Raw genomic sequence first — 12858 nt, 5'->3', positions numbered from 1 at the left:
AGGGCCTTTGCACTTGCCCTTCCCTCTACCTGGACCACTGTTTCCTCAGTTATCCCCCTGGCTTGCCCCTCACCTCCTTTAAGTCTAGACTCAATGCCTCCTGCTGTATGCATCATAATCCATGCAGGAAAACAGAAACCACCCTAGGTAGCTCAAATAGAGAAAATTCAACATAGGGAATTCATTGCAAAGACAACGTGAAAACTAAAAAAGCAAAAGGATGAAGGACTGGGCCTGAGAAAGGCAAAAGGAAGAATGCATGACCCACAGAGACGAGCAGCTCTAACAAGCTGGGCTGGAGCCCGTAAGCACGTACGGGCTGCTCTGCTCTTGTCCAGCAGCTCTGACGCAAGTGGGGATTGCCAGAAGGTGCTGCCTCACTCCTCGGCTGCACTCAGCTACTGGAGGCATCAACGTGGCCTTCCCTGGCCCTCTCCACCTCCTGCTGCCTCCTCCCATCCACACATCCCAACAGGAGCCCCGTGGGCCTGGGAGCCTGAGAGATCTTTCAGACTCCCTGGCCCGTCACACAGAGCAGAATAAAAAGGGGCAAGTGTGTGTCTTCAAGGCAATGGGAAAATGTCAGGCACCCCTGGTTCCCTCGATGAAACGGCAAGACCCCCCCCCCATACTGAACTCCTTCCCTGCTCTCCATTTCTCCTCAGCCCTTATGTGACCCACTCTGCCTTATACCACCTTATTCTTGCCTGTTTCCCCTCGGAGAACGTCAACTCAGTGCACACCAAGATCACCACCTGTTTTGTTTACTGGGGTAACCCCAGGGACTGGAACCAGCTCATAACAGGCGCTCCATAGATACTGATTAAATTACTAACGAACTGGACCCTGCTTTTAGCTTTAAACAAGCAGAAGCTAAAACACTCTTGTGTGCTGAAGCCAGGGAATCGAGTGGCACAAAAATTAAAAAAAAAAATTTTTTAATTAAAAAAAGGAGAATGACAATCGTTAATCGTTCATCTAGGAGCTACCACGAGCACTCTGCTAGCCTGGCATCGGGGCCCCACTTTATTGATTTTATTTAATAGGGTTTGTGGTCTCCCTAACATGCAGCCCAGACGTCCTTTCAAGGTGGGAATGACCAAACAGTTTTACCACAACTTTGTCACATGGCAGATTGGAGGAATATATCCATTCCCACACAGCATACAACGTCATGCAACACGTGTGATTAGGCTCTCTGAGGCCACCCCTGAGTCACAGAGGGACATGGGAAAGCAAGGGAGAAATTAAGGAACAACTCCTCCCATAAAGCCAGAGTCTATTTCTGGACCTTCTTCACCCCATACTAAGAAAGCTTCAGGAAATAAAAGGTTAGTGTGATGATTAAATTAGTAAACAAACTAAATTTAGAAACCTCGATGGAGTCCCTTCCGTGTCATCAATATTCTAGATCATCAGTAACAGGAAAACGTCAGCACCACTGTCTGCTGGAGATGGGACAATGCTTCGTCTCTCCAATGTAACCATGGCTGCTTGCCTTGCCTTGATATTAGAGTAAGACAAGAGAAGAAAAATCCAAGAAGAACACCGCCTCATTAAAACTTTATTCACTCTATATTTACTCTTCAGTTCTTACTTCATATATAAAATAAGGATACGATTTTTCTCTACCTTCAGTGTGAGAACGGATAAAGGGCCCACTTAATGCTTAGAAAGACTAGAATATGCCTACGGATAAATAAAATATACTAATACACCATCTGGGGCCAAATGAAATGACTACTTTAAATCAGAATCCTGACAAGAACATTACAAAATCTTATTCCCCAGTTTTAATGCAATCACACTGCACTATTTCACTTATAAGCTATTCCATTTGTAGCCTTAAAATAATAGAAACTATTTCCCCGCTTAGACAAATCAATCAAAACACTTGAAATTTTTATCTCGAGATACAATATAGATGTTCAATCTTATTCATAATTTCATTAGTGGCCTTAGAACACACACACACACAAAAAAAAATGAAACAGGCAATAGGGACTCTCTCAGCTCTCATCAGTCAAAGACCAATAATGACATAAAAGTTCAATGCAGCAGGGACGCCTGGGTGGCTCAGTCGGTTAAGCATCTGCCTTCAGCTCAGGTCATGATCCCGGGGTCCTGGGATCAAGCCCCACATCGGGCTCCCTGCTCAGTGGGGAGTCTGCTTCTCCCTCTGCTTCTCCCCCTGTTCATGCTCTCTCTCTCTCAAACAAATAAATAAAATCTTTTTTTTTTTTTTAAGATTTTATTTTATTTATTTGACAGAGAGAGGCACAGCGAGAGAGGGAACACAAGCAGGGGGAGTGAGAGAGGGAGAAGCAGGCTTCCCGCCGAACAGGGAGCCCGATGTGGGGCTCGATCCCAAGACCCTGGGATCATGACCTGAGCCGAAGTCAGACGCCCAACAACTGAGCCACCCAGGCGCCCCAAATAAATAAAATCTTAAAAAAAAAAAAAGTTCAGTGTAGGTATTGGAACCAAATCACCCAGTGAGTAACACATGGTGGTTTTACATTGCATTTCTTCTTTTTTTTTTTTTTAAAGATTTTATTTATTTATTCATGAGAAACAGAGAGAGATAGAGAGAGGCAGAGGGAGAAGCAGGCTCCCAAGAAGCAGGGGGCCCGATGCGGGACTCGATCCCAGGACCCGGAGATCAAGACCTGAGCCGAAGGCAGACGCTTAACCATCGGAGCCACCCAGGCGCCCCACTTTGCATTTCTTCTAACACCTATGTGCCCTTGTGAAGGATCATGATATACTGATATTACAGAGTTGAAAAGTTGTGTATTTTTTTAAATATTCCATTTTTCAGATAGCACACTAGCAACAGACTTGAAAATAAGAAATGTATTCCCAAATGTAGTTTTTAATGTACAAAACAGGCAGCGGCGTGTACCTTAGTGGCTTCACTTGCAAATAGGTTGGAGTGTTTTGCCCCTGTGATTTTGACAGTACATTATATGAACCATTCAGTCATATGCACGATAACAGAAGTCAAATTATTTATGGAACCAAGAACTTGTAAGGATCCATAACAACACTCTTCCTCCCCAAATAAACTCACAGGAGGGTAACTCATATCCTGTTACCAAATCAGAAAGAATCACACTTGGTTTACGTAGGTTTTACATTTTACAAAGAAAAGCAATGCCTTCAAGACAGTTTTCCACAGTTAGCTGCGTCTCGCTCTACCTATGCTCTAAATCGGATTCATATGAAAACATTCAAACTAAACCCTAAAATGAATTTCACACCATCTCTTTTTAATTAAAATAAATTGTCCTAATTCTTCCTTGGAGACAGTAGGCCAGTGTCACACACACACACACATCTGATTTATAAAGGTCAAGTGGCCGATCTGACACTAGATGAATGGGGAGGAAACACCCGAAGCAATTTCAATCCAGGCTTAGGTACTCAAAGACTCTGAAGTCTCCAAAATCTTCTGGGAAACAGAAAGCATCTCCCGCAGCCCCTCCTGTAGCGATGAGGGTCCAGGTCCGAGGGAAGGGGTGCGACCCAGCCAGGGCCATGACACCACAGGACTGACTGGGGCACTGGACCCCAGAACGCCAAAACCCAGAGGAGAAATGGAGCGCCGTGGGACACGCGTGGGCTGGGGGACATGCAGGGGGCCGTGGGACCCGTGGAGCCATGGCACAGACACGAGGCCTTTGGCTCCCTTCTGGCATCCCCATCCTTGGGCCTTGGAGGGTAACGGAGGCTGCCCACGCTACGCCTTCCTCAGCCCCACGGGGAGAACGTGGCACAGCAAGCAAGGCAGGGGTCCCAGGGACGGTGAGGCAGCCACGGGACGAGCACAACTGGCAGGACAGTGGGCAGGAACGGTGGCTAATGGGGCGGCAGGACATGTGTACACGGCCACCTTACAGACTGGAAGAAAGACAGCCTCTCTCCGAGGTGGGAAGAGGCTGCAGGTCCCGGTAAGTGAACCCGAAGAAGACAGTCACAAAGTACGTCATTGACTATCGTTGCCAACACTGAACAATTCAGCGCTTCCAACACACACACAAACACACTGGAATATAATTATATGATTCAAAAGAAAGATGCAGGATTTGTGAAAAGTATCTATACTATGGTATGAGACTAGAACCCAAGTTCACAATCCGATGCCGTACCCTTGTCATCATGGTTCCTTCAATCACCGAAGACTGCCCGTGGAAATAAAGACAGTTGTTTAAACGCGAAGGCCAGCGCCGCTCCCAGTCCTGTCCCAGGGATGGCCCAAGCTGGCACCCCATTCCCTCAGATGGCCCTCCCAAGATTGGGGGCCAAATGTTGCTAATCCCCTATGAAGCATTCCTACAACTCTCTCCAAAGTCCCAAACCAAATCTCCGGCCAATCAGTGAATCCATAAGTAGGAAGGCAATCAACGGGGACACCACGGAGTCAGAGATCAAGATCTCGGGGACCCTAGAGTGGAATTTATAGCGCTCGCCTGATTCCACAGGCAGAGAAGTAATCTTCGTAATCATTAGCATAAGCACTACCAGCTACAGCACTGAAGAAAGGCGTCCGAGGTGGAGAAAGCCGAAGTGTGGCATGACTCACCCCACTGGCAGTCTTCCTCTGTGCCTACTGAGGAATTGTTCCCCATAAACCAATCCCTATAAGTGGAGCACAATCTAAATAGCAAGCACGCTGGGTAAACTTTAATCAATAAACAAACAAAGGCAGGATATGGCACCACTGCCTTAAGTGGACATTAAACATTTAAAACTCATTTCAGAGACGGTTATGAGACTCAGTAAGCATGCTGAGAAACATGCTGTCTTGAAGGGTCACTATTTTTTCCCTCTTTATTGGAACAGACGTTTAAGCAAATGACAAGGACAGAAGTGTAAATGGTGCATCTGCAATGGGTCAGGGTGTTTTAGCAGCCCCTCCACGATCAAGGATAAATGTTCCAGAACATGCAGTCAAGGGAGTAACCTTGCAAACACAGCAAGCTGTTAGAGCGTGTTGAGCAATGAACTCTGCTAGACAAGAGAAGGCCCACGGTGGCAAGTATTTTACCTAGGATGGGGAAAAAAAAAAAGATCCTGCCAACATCTTCCACCTACCCAGGTAAATCAAAGCAAGACTTCAATAAAACGTGCTTCGTTGTATCCAGACGTGACCGTAGCATCTGGTCCACTTCATTAGGAGTCTCTTGTGCAGAGAGCCTCCAATGTACAACATTAAATCATGAAGTTTTAAGTGTACACGGAAATCCAGATTTTAAAAGTCAAGATTACCCAGTCCTGCCTTTATTTCTCCAGTGTTCCATCCTGCTTTCTCAAACATTCTCATAGAGCCGCGCTTCACACAGCAGTGTTCATGTAGCACACCAGCAGCCACCTGCTCAGCGGCAACATCAGCTGTTTCAAGGACTAGCTGGGCCCCTAACCCCCCCCCCCCCAGGGAATCTCTGGTGTATATTGTGATTAACAGCCTCACCCCTTCTTCAGAGAAGCACTTCCTTCTTAAAGCCCCCATGCTCTCGGCCCATGGCCTGCCTACTCCTTCTCAGCCAAGATGCAGAGATGGAGGTCCTCGGGGACCCCTTCCCCTTGCAGCCACCCCCACCCGCGTATGTTCCTGCCTCCTGGGTGCCCCAGCCTCCCTCCCTCCAGACTCACTGGAGGTGGGGTCTGCTTCCTGTAAGCTAATCTCCCACCTGTGCCCAGTATCCTATCCCCTCCTACGGCCCCAGGGACTCTGTCTAATCAATTATCTCCTCCTCTCTTCAGCCTCTTCCTTTACCTGGCCTTTCCCCATCACCACTTAAGGATGATTAAGTAACGCTCTCTTAAAAGCTGTCCCCTGCTCTCACATCCCTGCTGGCTGAGTCAATAACTGTCTCCTTTTATATCTCTTCCTTCACCTCACATTTGTTTCTCTGCTCATTACCATCGAGGTTCTTCCCCCAGCCCTGCCCTGAAACTGCTCTGATGTATGCCACTGCTTACAGGTTTGTGTTCCCCTGAAAAAGATACGGAAGTCCAAACCTTAGTATCTATGAATGTGACCTCACTTAGAAAGAGGGTCTTTTCAGATGTAATTAGTTAAAATGAGATCATGCTGGGTGAGGGTGAGCCCTACATCCAATATGACCAGTGTCTTTACAAAAAGAGGAGAAGAAAAAAAGACAGCCACACCAAGAGAATGCCATGTGGGTACAGACTCAGGTTGGAGGGATGCATCTACGAGCCTGGGACCGCCAAGGACTGCGGACAACTCCCAGAAGTTAAGAAGAGGCAGAGAAGGATTCTTCCCTAGAGCTGTCAGAGAAAGCATGGCCCTGCTGACACCTTGGTTTCTTTTTTCTTTTTCTTTCTTTTTTTTTTTTTTTTACTTCTAGACTCCAGAACTATGAGAGAAAATATTTCTGTTGTTTTAAGTCACCCAGTTTGTCATATTTTGTTAGAGTAGACCTAAGAAACTAATACACAGATCATAGGACTTTCAGTGCTATCTCCAAGAAAGTCCTGGACAAACCAGGATGACTTTGTCACTCTGCCCTCTGGCCCACGTCAGCCTCGAACTCTGCATCATCCCATGCTCGGAGGGATGCCTCTCCCTTCTTGGATCCCACGATGCCTCGCTCTCAGCTAGACAGCCCATCTGAGGGCGGGTAGGGACTCAGCTTTCTCAATCTAAAATCATCATTTTCGATTCCCCTTCTTTATTCCGTATGGAATCAATAGCCAAGAACTTGGGGATCATACACAGTGCCTCCTTCTCCCTCCTGTCCTACATCCATGAAATCATCAACACCTCCTACGCATTTCTAGAATTCACCTAATTCTTTACATTTCTGCTACCATCCCTTTAGCTTAGTGCCTCACGACTGCTCACTCTGATCACAGTGGCAAACTCAGGATGGGCTCTCCCTGCTGCCTTTGCCATTCTGAACACGGAATCTGTCCAGATGGGGGAGCTTCTTAAGGGGCCTTCAGATGCCGGACAATATTGAACCCCTACAACTACTTCGGCCTCATCTCCCTCCACCTCCTCTCCATAACCTAAATGAAGATTTCGTGGCTCACCTTACAGGAGACTTGCCAGGACCTGCTATGCTCCTCTCCCTCACTTGCTCTTTTTCTCTCCCCGAGACGTCTCTCCATTCATCAGACTCATAAACACCTTCTAACAATCATTTGGGACTCAGTTCTGCTGTTGCCTCATCTCAGAAACCTGTAACAACTCTCCTAAAACCCAGGCTCTCTGGTTCGGATGCCCCTCTCCTGGGCTCCCACAGCACCCAGCCAAGACACCTGTTAGGACCCTTAATAGAATGTAATGCAATGTTCCTTTTGGCTTATATTCCTTGAGATATTCTAAACCCTTAATGGGGACCATGGTTTTTGCTCTATCTCCTCAATATTTAGTACAAACAGGCACATAACAGGCACCTGTTAAATGTCTGTAAATCATTTGCTCCAATTTAAACATATGCAAGTTAAAATTATGCTGAGAGGTCATTTACAAACTATGGGATTAGTCCAAATCCCGAAGAGTGATAGTACACTCCACTGGAAAGGGCGGTGGGAAACAGATCCTCATACCCAGGGGGAACGAGAATACAAAATGGCTCAACCTTCATGAAAGGGAATTGGGCAATATCTAGCAAAACCACATATGCATTTATCCTTTGACATAGCAATCCCACTGCTAGGATTCTTTTCCAGTGGTACCCTTGTAAAGGATTAAGAGATGTCCGCAGTAGGCGTTACTCATCATAACACTACCCATGACCACAAAGGACAGAAAATACCCTAAACATCTCCCATTGGGCTGTTGCTGAGTACACTACGGTTTATCACACGATGGAGAACTATGTGCTCTGAAAAGGAGTGGCATGGAGGGTGCCACTAGGGAGTGGACTCCAGGATATACCACCATGTCAAAAAAATGCTAGACCGAGAAAAGAAGCACGGACCTTAAAATAGAAGTGAAAGTTTAGCTGAGTGCAGAGAGAGGGAACAGAGTGGAGAAAACACAAGTGAAGGCAGTTTCTCTGAACACTCCTCATTTTCATTAATGAAACACTGCAACACTACATAATAAGGTAAAGTTTTTTTAAATTTCTAAAAATCAAAAGGGAAATTTAACAAATGAAACAAACCAGGTTTCAAGTTGGCAGCATAACCATGCAAAAGGAAATTCCTTCAAGTGAAGTAATTGCTTTAGTTTCCCAAGGACATTGGTAGCCCGAGGACTAAAAGAAGAGAAGCAGACCATCTTATAGCGCTTTGAGTCGTCAAAAATGACTAGAGTTGCTTGACTCTCTCTGAAACGATGCAGGGTCTACTGCAGGAAAAGGCAAAAGAATGACTGTGGTGGCTGCAGAGACTCAGGATTCTGTGCCCAGGACAAAAAGACACAGACAGAAGGTAGAAGAGGTTCAGAAAAACCCTAGGATCTTAGAGATGAACTAGAAGCATCCAGAGGAATTATGGTGCTTTTTAAAATATTTTTCCTGAGCTCTGTACACTGAAAAGACCTAACACTGGGGATGTCCATGCTTAAATCAGCCCAAAATGGCTGATTCTCAGGTCTACGGAAGGAAGCGGCTGAGAAGAATCAAAAACATCTTGCTGTCCCAGAGAGTAAGCAAGCTAGCAAAGGCAACCTGGGTTATGTCAGAATAGTTCAGAAGCCCACTTGAAGACGCTTCCACGGGCTTAAAATGAGATGATTTCACCCCCTATAAGCATCAAAACTGCAATTGCTTGAAATAATTCAAATGTTAAAAATCCATATATTAACAATGATTCTAATAACCAAAATAAGAAAACAAGACAAAACAAAAAGTAAACATAACATCTTACTTGCTCCCTTTGGATAATGTTAGAGAACCAACTAGTCTTTAAAAAAACAAAAAACAAAAAAACTAGGAAAGGGAAGAAAAGGACAAAAGCATTAATTCTGACTTTCCTATATGAGCTGTAGCCTCAAGATATTCAAATAGTTGATAAGGGAAAGTTACTTTATACAGAAATATTCTTGTTATTAAATGAAGAAAGAATAATAAAATTAGGAAATCCCAGCTTTACACCGTTGAATGAATCGGTAGATTCCGGCCATGACCATCACGGACTGCTAATTTCACACCAGACAAGACCTGCCTTCCTACAGATGGACACGGTACCATCCGTGCCACAGGGGAGACAGAAAGATTCGAACCTGAATCGAAGCCTCCTCTTGATACTACCATGAATGCACACAAATATTCGAGACAGAACTTTTGAACACCAAGGGGATGCACTTGGCAAAATCCAGACTGTGGGAAATGCTATAGGACAAAGAGCTCGGATTTCTTCTGTAACTAATTTGCAAAGGAAGCAACAACAACTACAACGAAACAGAAGACCAACCAACTGAAGTGTATGAGCTCCATTTAGATCCTGATTCAACCCAACTGCTAACAACAACAACAACAACAAAAAAACGCATCAGCATTCATGAGACCATCAGGGATCTCACAATACTCACTGGATGTCAGATGATTTTATGGAATTGGGTTTGTTTTTTTGTTGTTGTTTTTTTGGTTTGTTTTTTTTTTGCATTTTTGGTCTGATGCAATAATGGTGCTGGGAATTCCCTTTCTTTCATAACCATGTACTGAAATATTATAGATACAATTATATGATTTTTTGAATTTGCTTCAAAATAATTTGGTGGGTGTGGGGTGGAGCATGCATGTGGATTTAAAAGAAAAAAGGTGGGACATGAATTAATAAATGTTGGGTTGGGTGTTCCTTAGATTATTCTTTCTATTTTTGCAAATATTTGAAATTTTTCATGATATAAAGTTTAAAACATAAAGCTATTTATTGGATGAATTATTAAAATATAATGTCTGATTAATTATAGTTGGTTTGGTAATATAACTAAGTTCCTTGAGGACAGGGACAAAGACTAATTTATTTTTCATCCTGAAGGCTTAGAGTACCCAGGGTAGAGAGAGCCCTAAATAAATTTTGATAAATAAAAGAAAAAAATGACTGGATACACATACTAAGTAATTAATCCTACAGATCCACTGACATTCTTAAGACATTAAATCAATTCTGTCTGCCATGCAATGTGAGATAGGGAGATCAAGGCATTTAAGTTTTGTGGTAAGACTAAGGCTTTGTTGGGAAACGCTGAAGTGAATTTTTTGTTACTTGGTTTTATTATTATTTCTGTAGATCACATTTTTAGCCCCTGGTTCGAATGCCTAGGAGGCTCGCAGCACCTTTAAATAAAGGCGGCCTCAACAATGGGATTTTCTACCCGTAATAACTCCAATTTTGAATTCTTCTCGAGATTGTAGTGATCAGTTTCGGAATAGGAAGTTCTTGCAATGGAGGATTTTGTACTTGTACTTGTATTTTAAATGATGTCTAAAACACGAGTCACAGAATGATAGAGCAATAACCATTGTTATTCTCTATCACTGACCATGGAAAATGCATGTAAGTGATACCCTTGCAGTCCGAGGGTGCCTGCCCCTCACCTTTATAGGAAATGACCGGGTGCTCCGCTCTCTGGCACTGAGATGCGTCTGTTTCCGGCTGGGCGAGTCTCCACCACCCCAGGCTGGAGAAGAGCCATGCAATGACGCAGGTCCCCTTCATGGTGGGCAGACGGCCTTGGACTCTGGGCACTTGTCTTCTAACCAGAAGCTCGTCTTCCTGTCATGTGGGGCAAGTGCCTAAAACACACAAAAGAGAACAATTAGATGACTGTGAGTTCAGGTTCTCCAGTGGGTGGTCTTTTAGTTAAGCCTCATCACTAGCTTTAAAAAAGGAGAGCCTTCGAGGGCTTGGACAAACTTACCTTTTTCTAGGTGGTATTTCAAATACATGTGAGTATGTCTTGGTACAGACCTCTCTTCCGGCCCATAATTTTATGAAATAAACCATTTATTATAAAAGGAGAAATGTTCAAGTTTAACCCATACCAAGTCATCACTCCTGAAAAAAGCAGTTTAACAGCTGGGACCGCTGATGGTTTTTCCCTTAGAATATCTTCCTCACCCCCTCACGCTAGCACAGATCCATGCATGGAAACCCTGAGGATCCCTGCCCTTCCCTTTTTGACATCCAAAGCCCCTGTTTAACACCACGACCACTGTCTTCTCCCAATAACCTGATACTATGCTACCCAACTCTTAAAAACTGCCCATATTTGGTGAATGTATCCTTTGAAATTTATAGATGACCTGCCTGCAAAGCTTCTGGCTGGAAATCCAGCATGAATCAAATAAAAAGCCATAGTGAGCACCTACTGGGTGAAATGAAATTGCTAGGCTGGGAGCTGGGAGACTTTAAAGATTATGAATAATTTAGAAGATTAATAAGCTTTAAAATCAGATGGGCTTGTAAAAATAACTGTAAGCCAAGCCATTAGAAAAGCGTGGAAAGGGGCAGGAGTGTTTTAGGACTTAGGAGAGCACCACCACCATTTAGAGGAACCCAGGCAGGTCCCGTGCAGAGCTCACATTTGGGTTTCATACTGAAGAATAAAAAGGATTTCAACAGATGGAGGATTCTGGAAGTGCATTTCATGCCAAGGGAAGGGGGATGAAGACGTGCTCCTGAGGAAGGAGGCGGTAATAACAGTTTGGGGAACAGTTTACTGTACTTGAGCCAGATCCCAGGAGATATAAAGGAGAGTTAGTGGGAAGCAGTTTAGACAGGGGCTTGGGTTAAGATCTGGAAGGGGTCCTACACCAAGGTCTGAGGTCTCTATTTCTAGTCAACAAGCTACCATGGTAGAGTAACTGCAGAAGAAACGTAAAGGGTTGTTCTCAGAATAGTGTATGCAGGAAATTGGATAGAGAAGAGCATAAAGATAGAGAAGTTAATTTGAACCTACAGTAACTATTCAGGAGAGAAATAAATGAAGCTGTGACTTTGGGTATTATCGATGTGAATAAAAATTCAGGCAAGCACAGCAAACACTCAGTGTGATGGGAAAGGGGAAGTATGGCAAACTAAACATGGCCACGACTTCTTCGACCCATGAAAGCCGGGTTTATGCCCGTTCTCTTGAATCTGGATTGGCTCTGTAACTGCTTTGTTCATTCGAATTTAACTAAAGTGATGGCTTGCTAGTTTCCAAGCCCATACCCTAAGAACCTAGCAATTTCCACTTCCTGTCCCTTAGAACACATTCTCTGGGGTGCTAAGAAACCAGAATCAGAAGTCCCAACTAGCCGAGACAGCCATGTTACAGAAGCCACATATAGGGACTCCCAGGGACATTTCCCACTGAGGCCAGCTTCCCAGCCATCCCCACCAAAGCTGAGTAAAGCTGAAACCCACCGAGTAACTTCAGTATCACAAGAGCAAAAGAATCACCCAGTTGAGCCCTGCCCAAATTCCTAACCTCCAAAGTATGAAATATAACAAAATGGTGGTCGTTCTAATCTGCTACATTTGGGGCAAAAGAAAGCAAAGAGGCACAGACTCAAGACAGAGAATACAAGTGACCATAAGAGCAGTAATGCCCCTCATTTAAATATCATAATCAACAGAAGAACTTTATTTAGATGAGAATATGATCATTCAGTTTCACGTGTGTGGGGTTTAAGATGCTGAGAGGATATTTAAGGGAAGACAGCAGGCTGCTGCAAATCCAGGTTGGGTGCTAAGAAAAACAAGAATTCAGAGACAGAACTGGAGGTTTGGAATGTTTACATTCTGGATGGGGCTAAGCTTCACCAGGGGAAAGCAGGGAAGCAAAAGAAAGGGCTAAAGAGAACCACCTACTGGGAAACTGTAATTGAACAAGTGACCCCCACAAAGAGAAGGAAAACCAAGGGCACATAGCAACACAGAAATCCA

The 12858-nt window shown here is 44.3% G+C and overlaps 1 protein-coding gene across 1 annotated transcript in view; it reads right to left on the bottom strand.

Annotated features, from left to right (window-relative positions):
• The window catches only part of SEMA5A (semaphorin 5A), a 297610-nt gene extending 286966 nt beyond the window's left edge, over positions 1 to 10644 (bottom strand). Inside the window, 1 exon segment of the mRNA XM_021702499.1 lies at positions 10524 to 10644. Within this exon segment, the coding sequence (XP_021558174.1) occupies positions 10524 to 10644 (121 nt within the window).
• Positions 10645 to 12858: the final 2214 nt, after the last annotated feature.

The sequence above is a fragment of the Neomonachus schauinslandi genome, chromosome 7, assembly GCF_002201575.2.
Source record: "Neomonachus schauinslandi chromosome 7, ASM220157v2, whole genome shotgun sequence".
Taxonomy (NCBI): Eukaryota; Metazoa; Chordata; class Mammalia; order Carnivora; family Phocidae; genus Neomonachus; species Neomonachus schauinslandi.
This window is presented reverse-complemented; position numbering and strand designations above follow the sequence as displayed.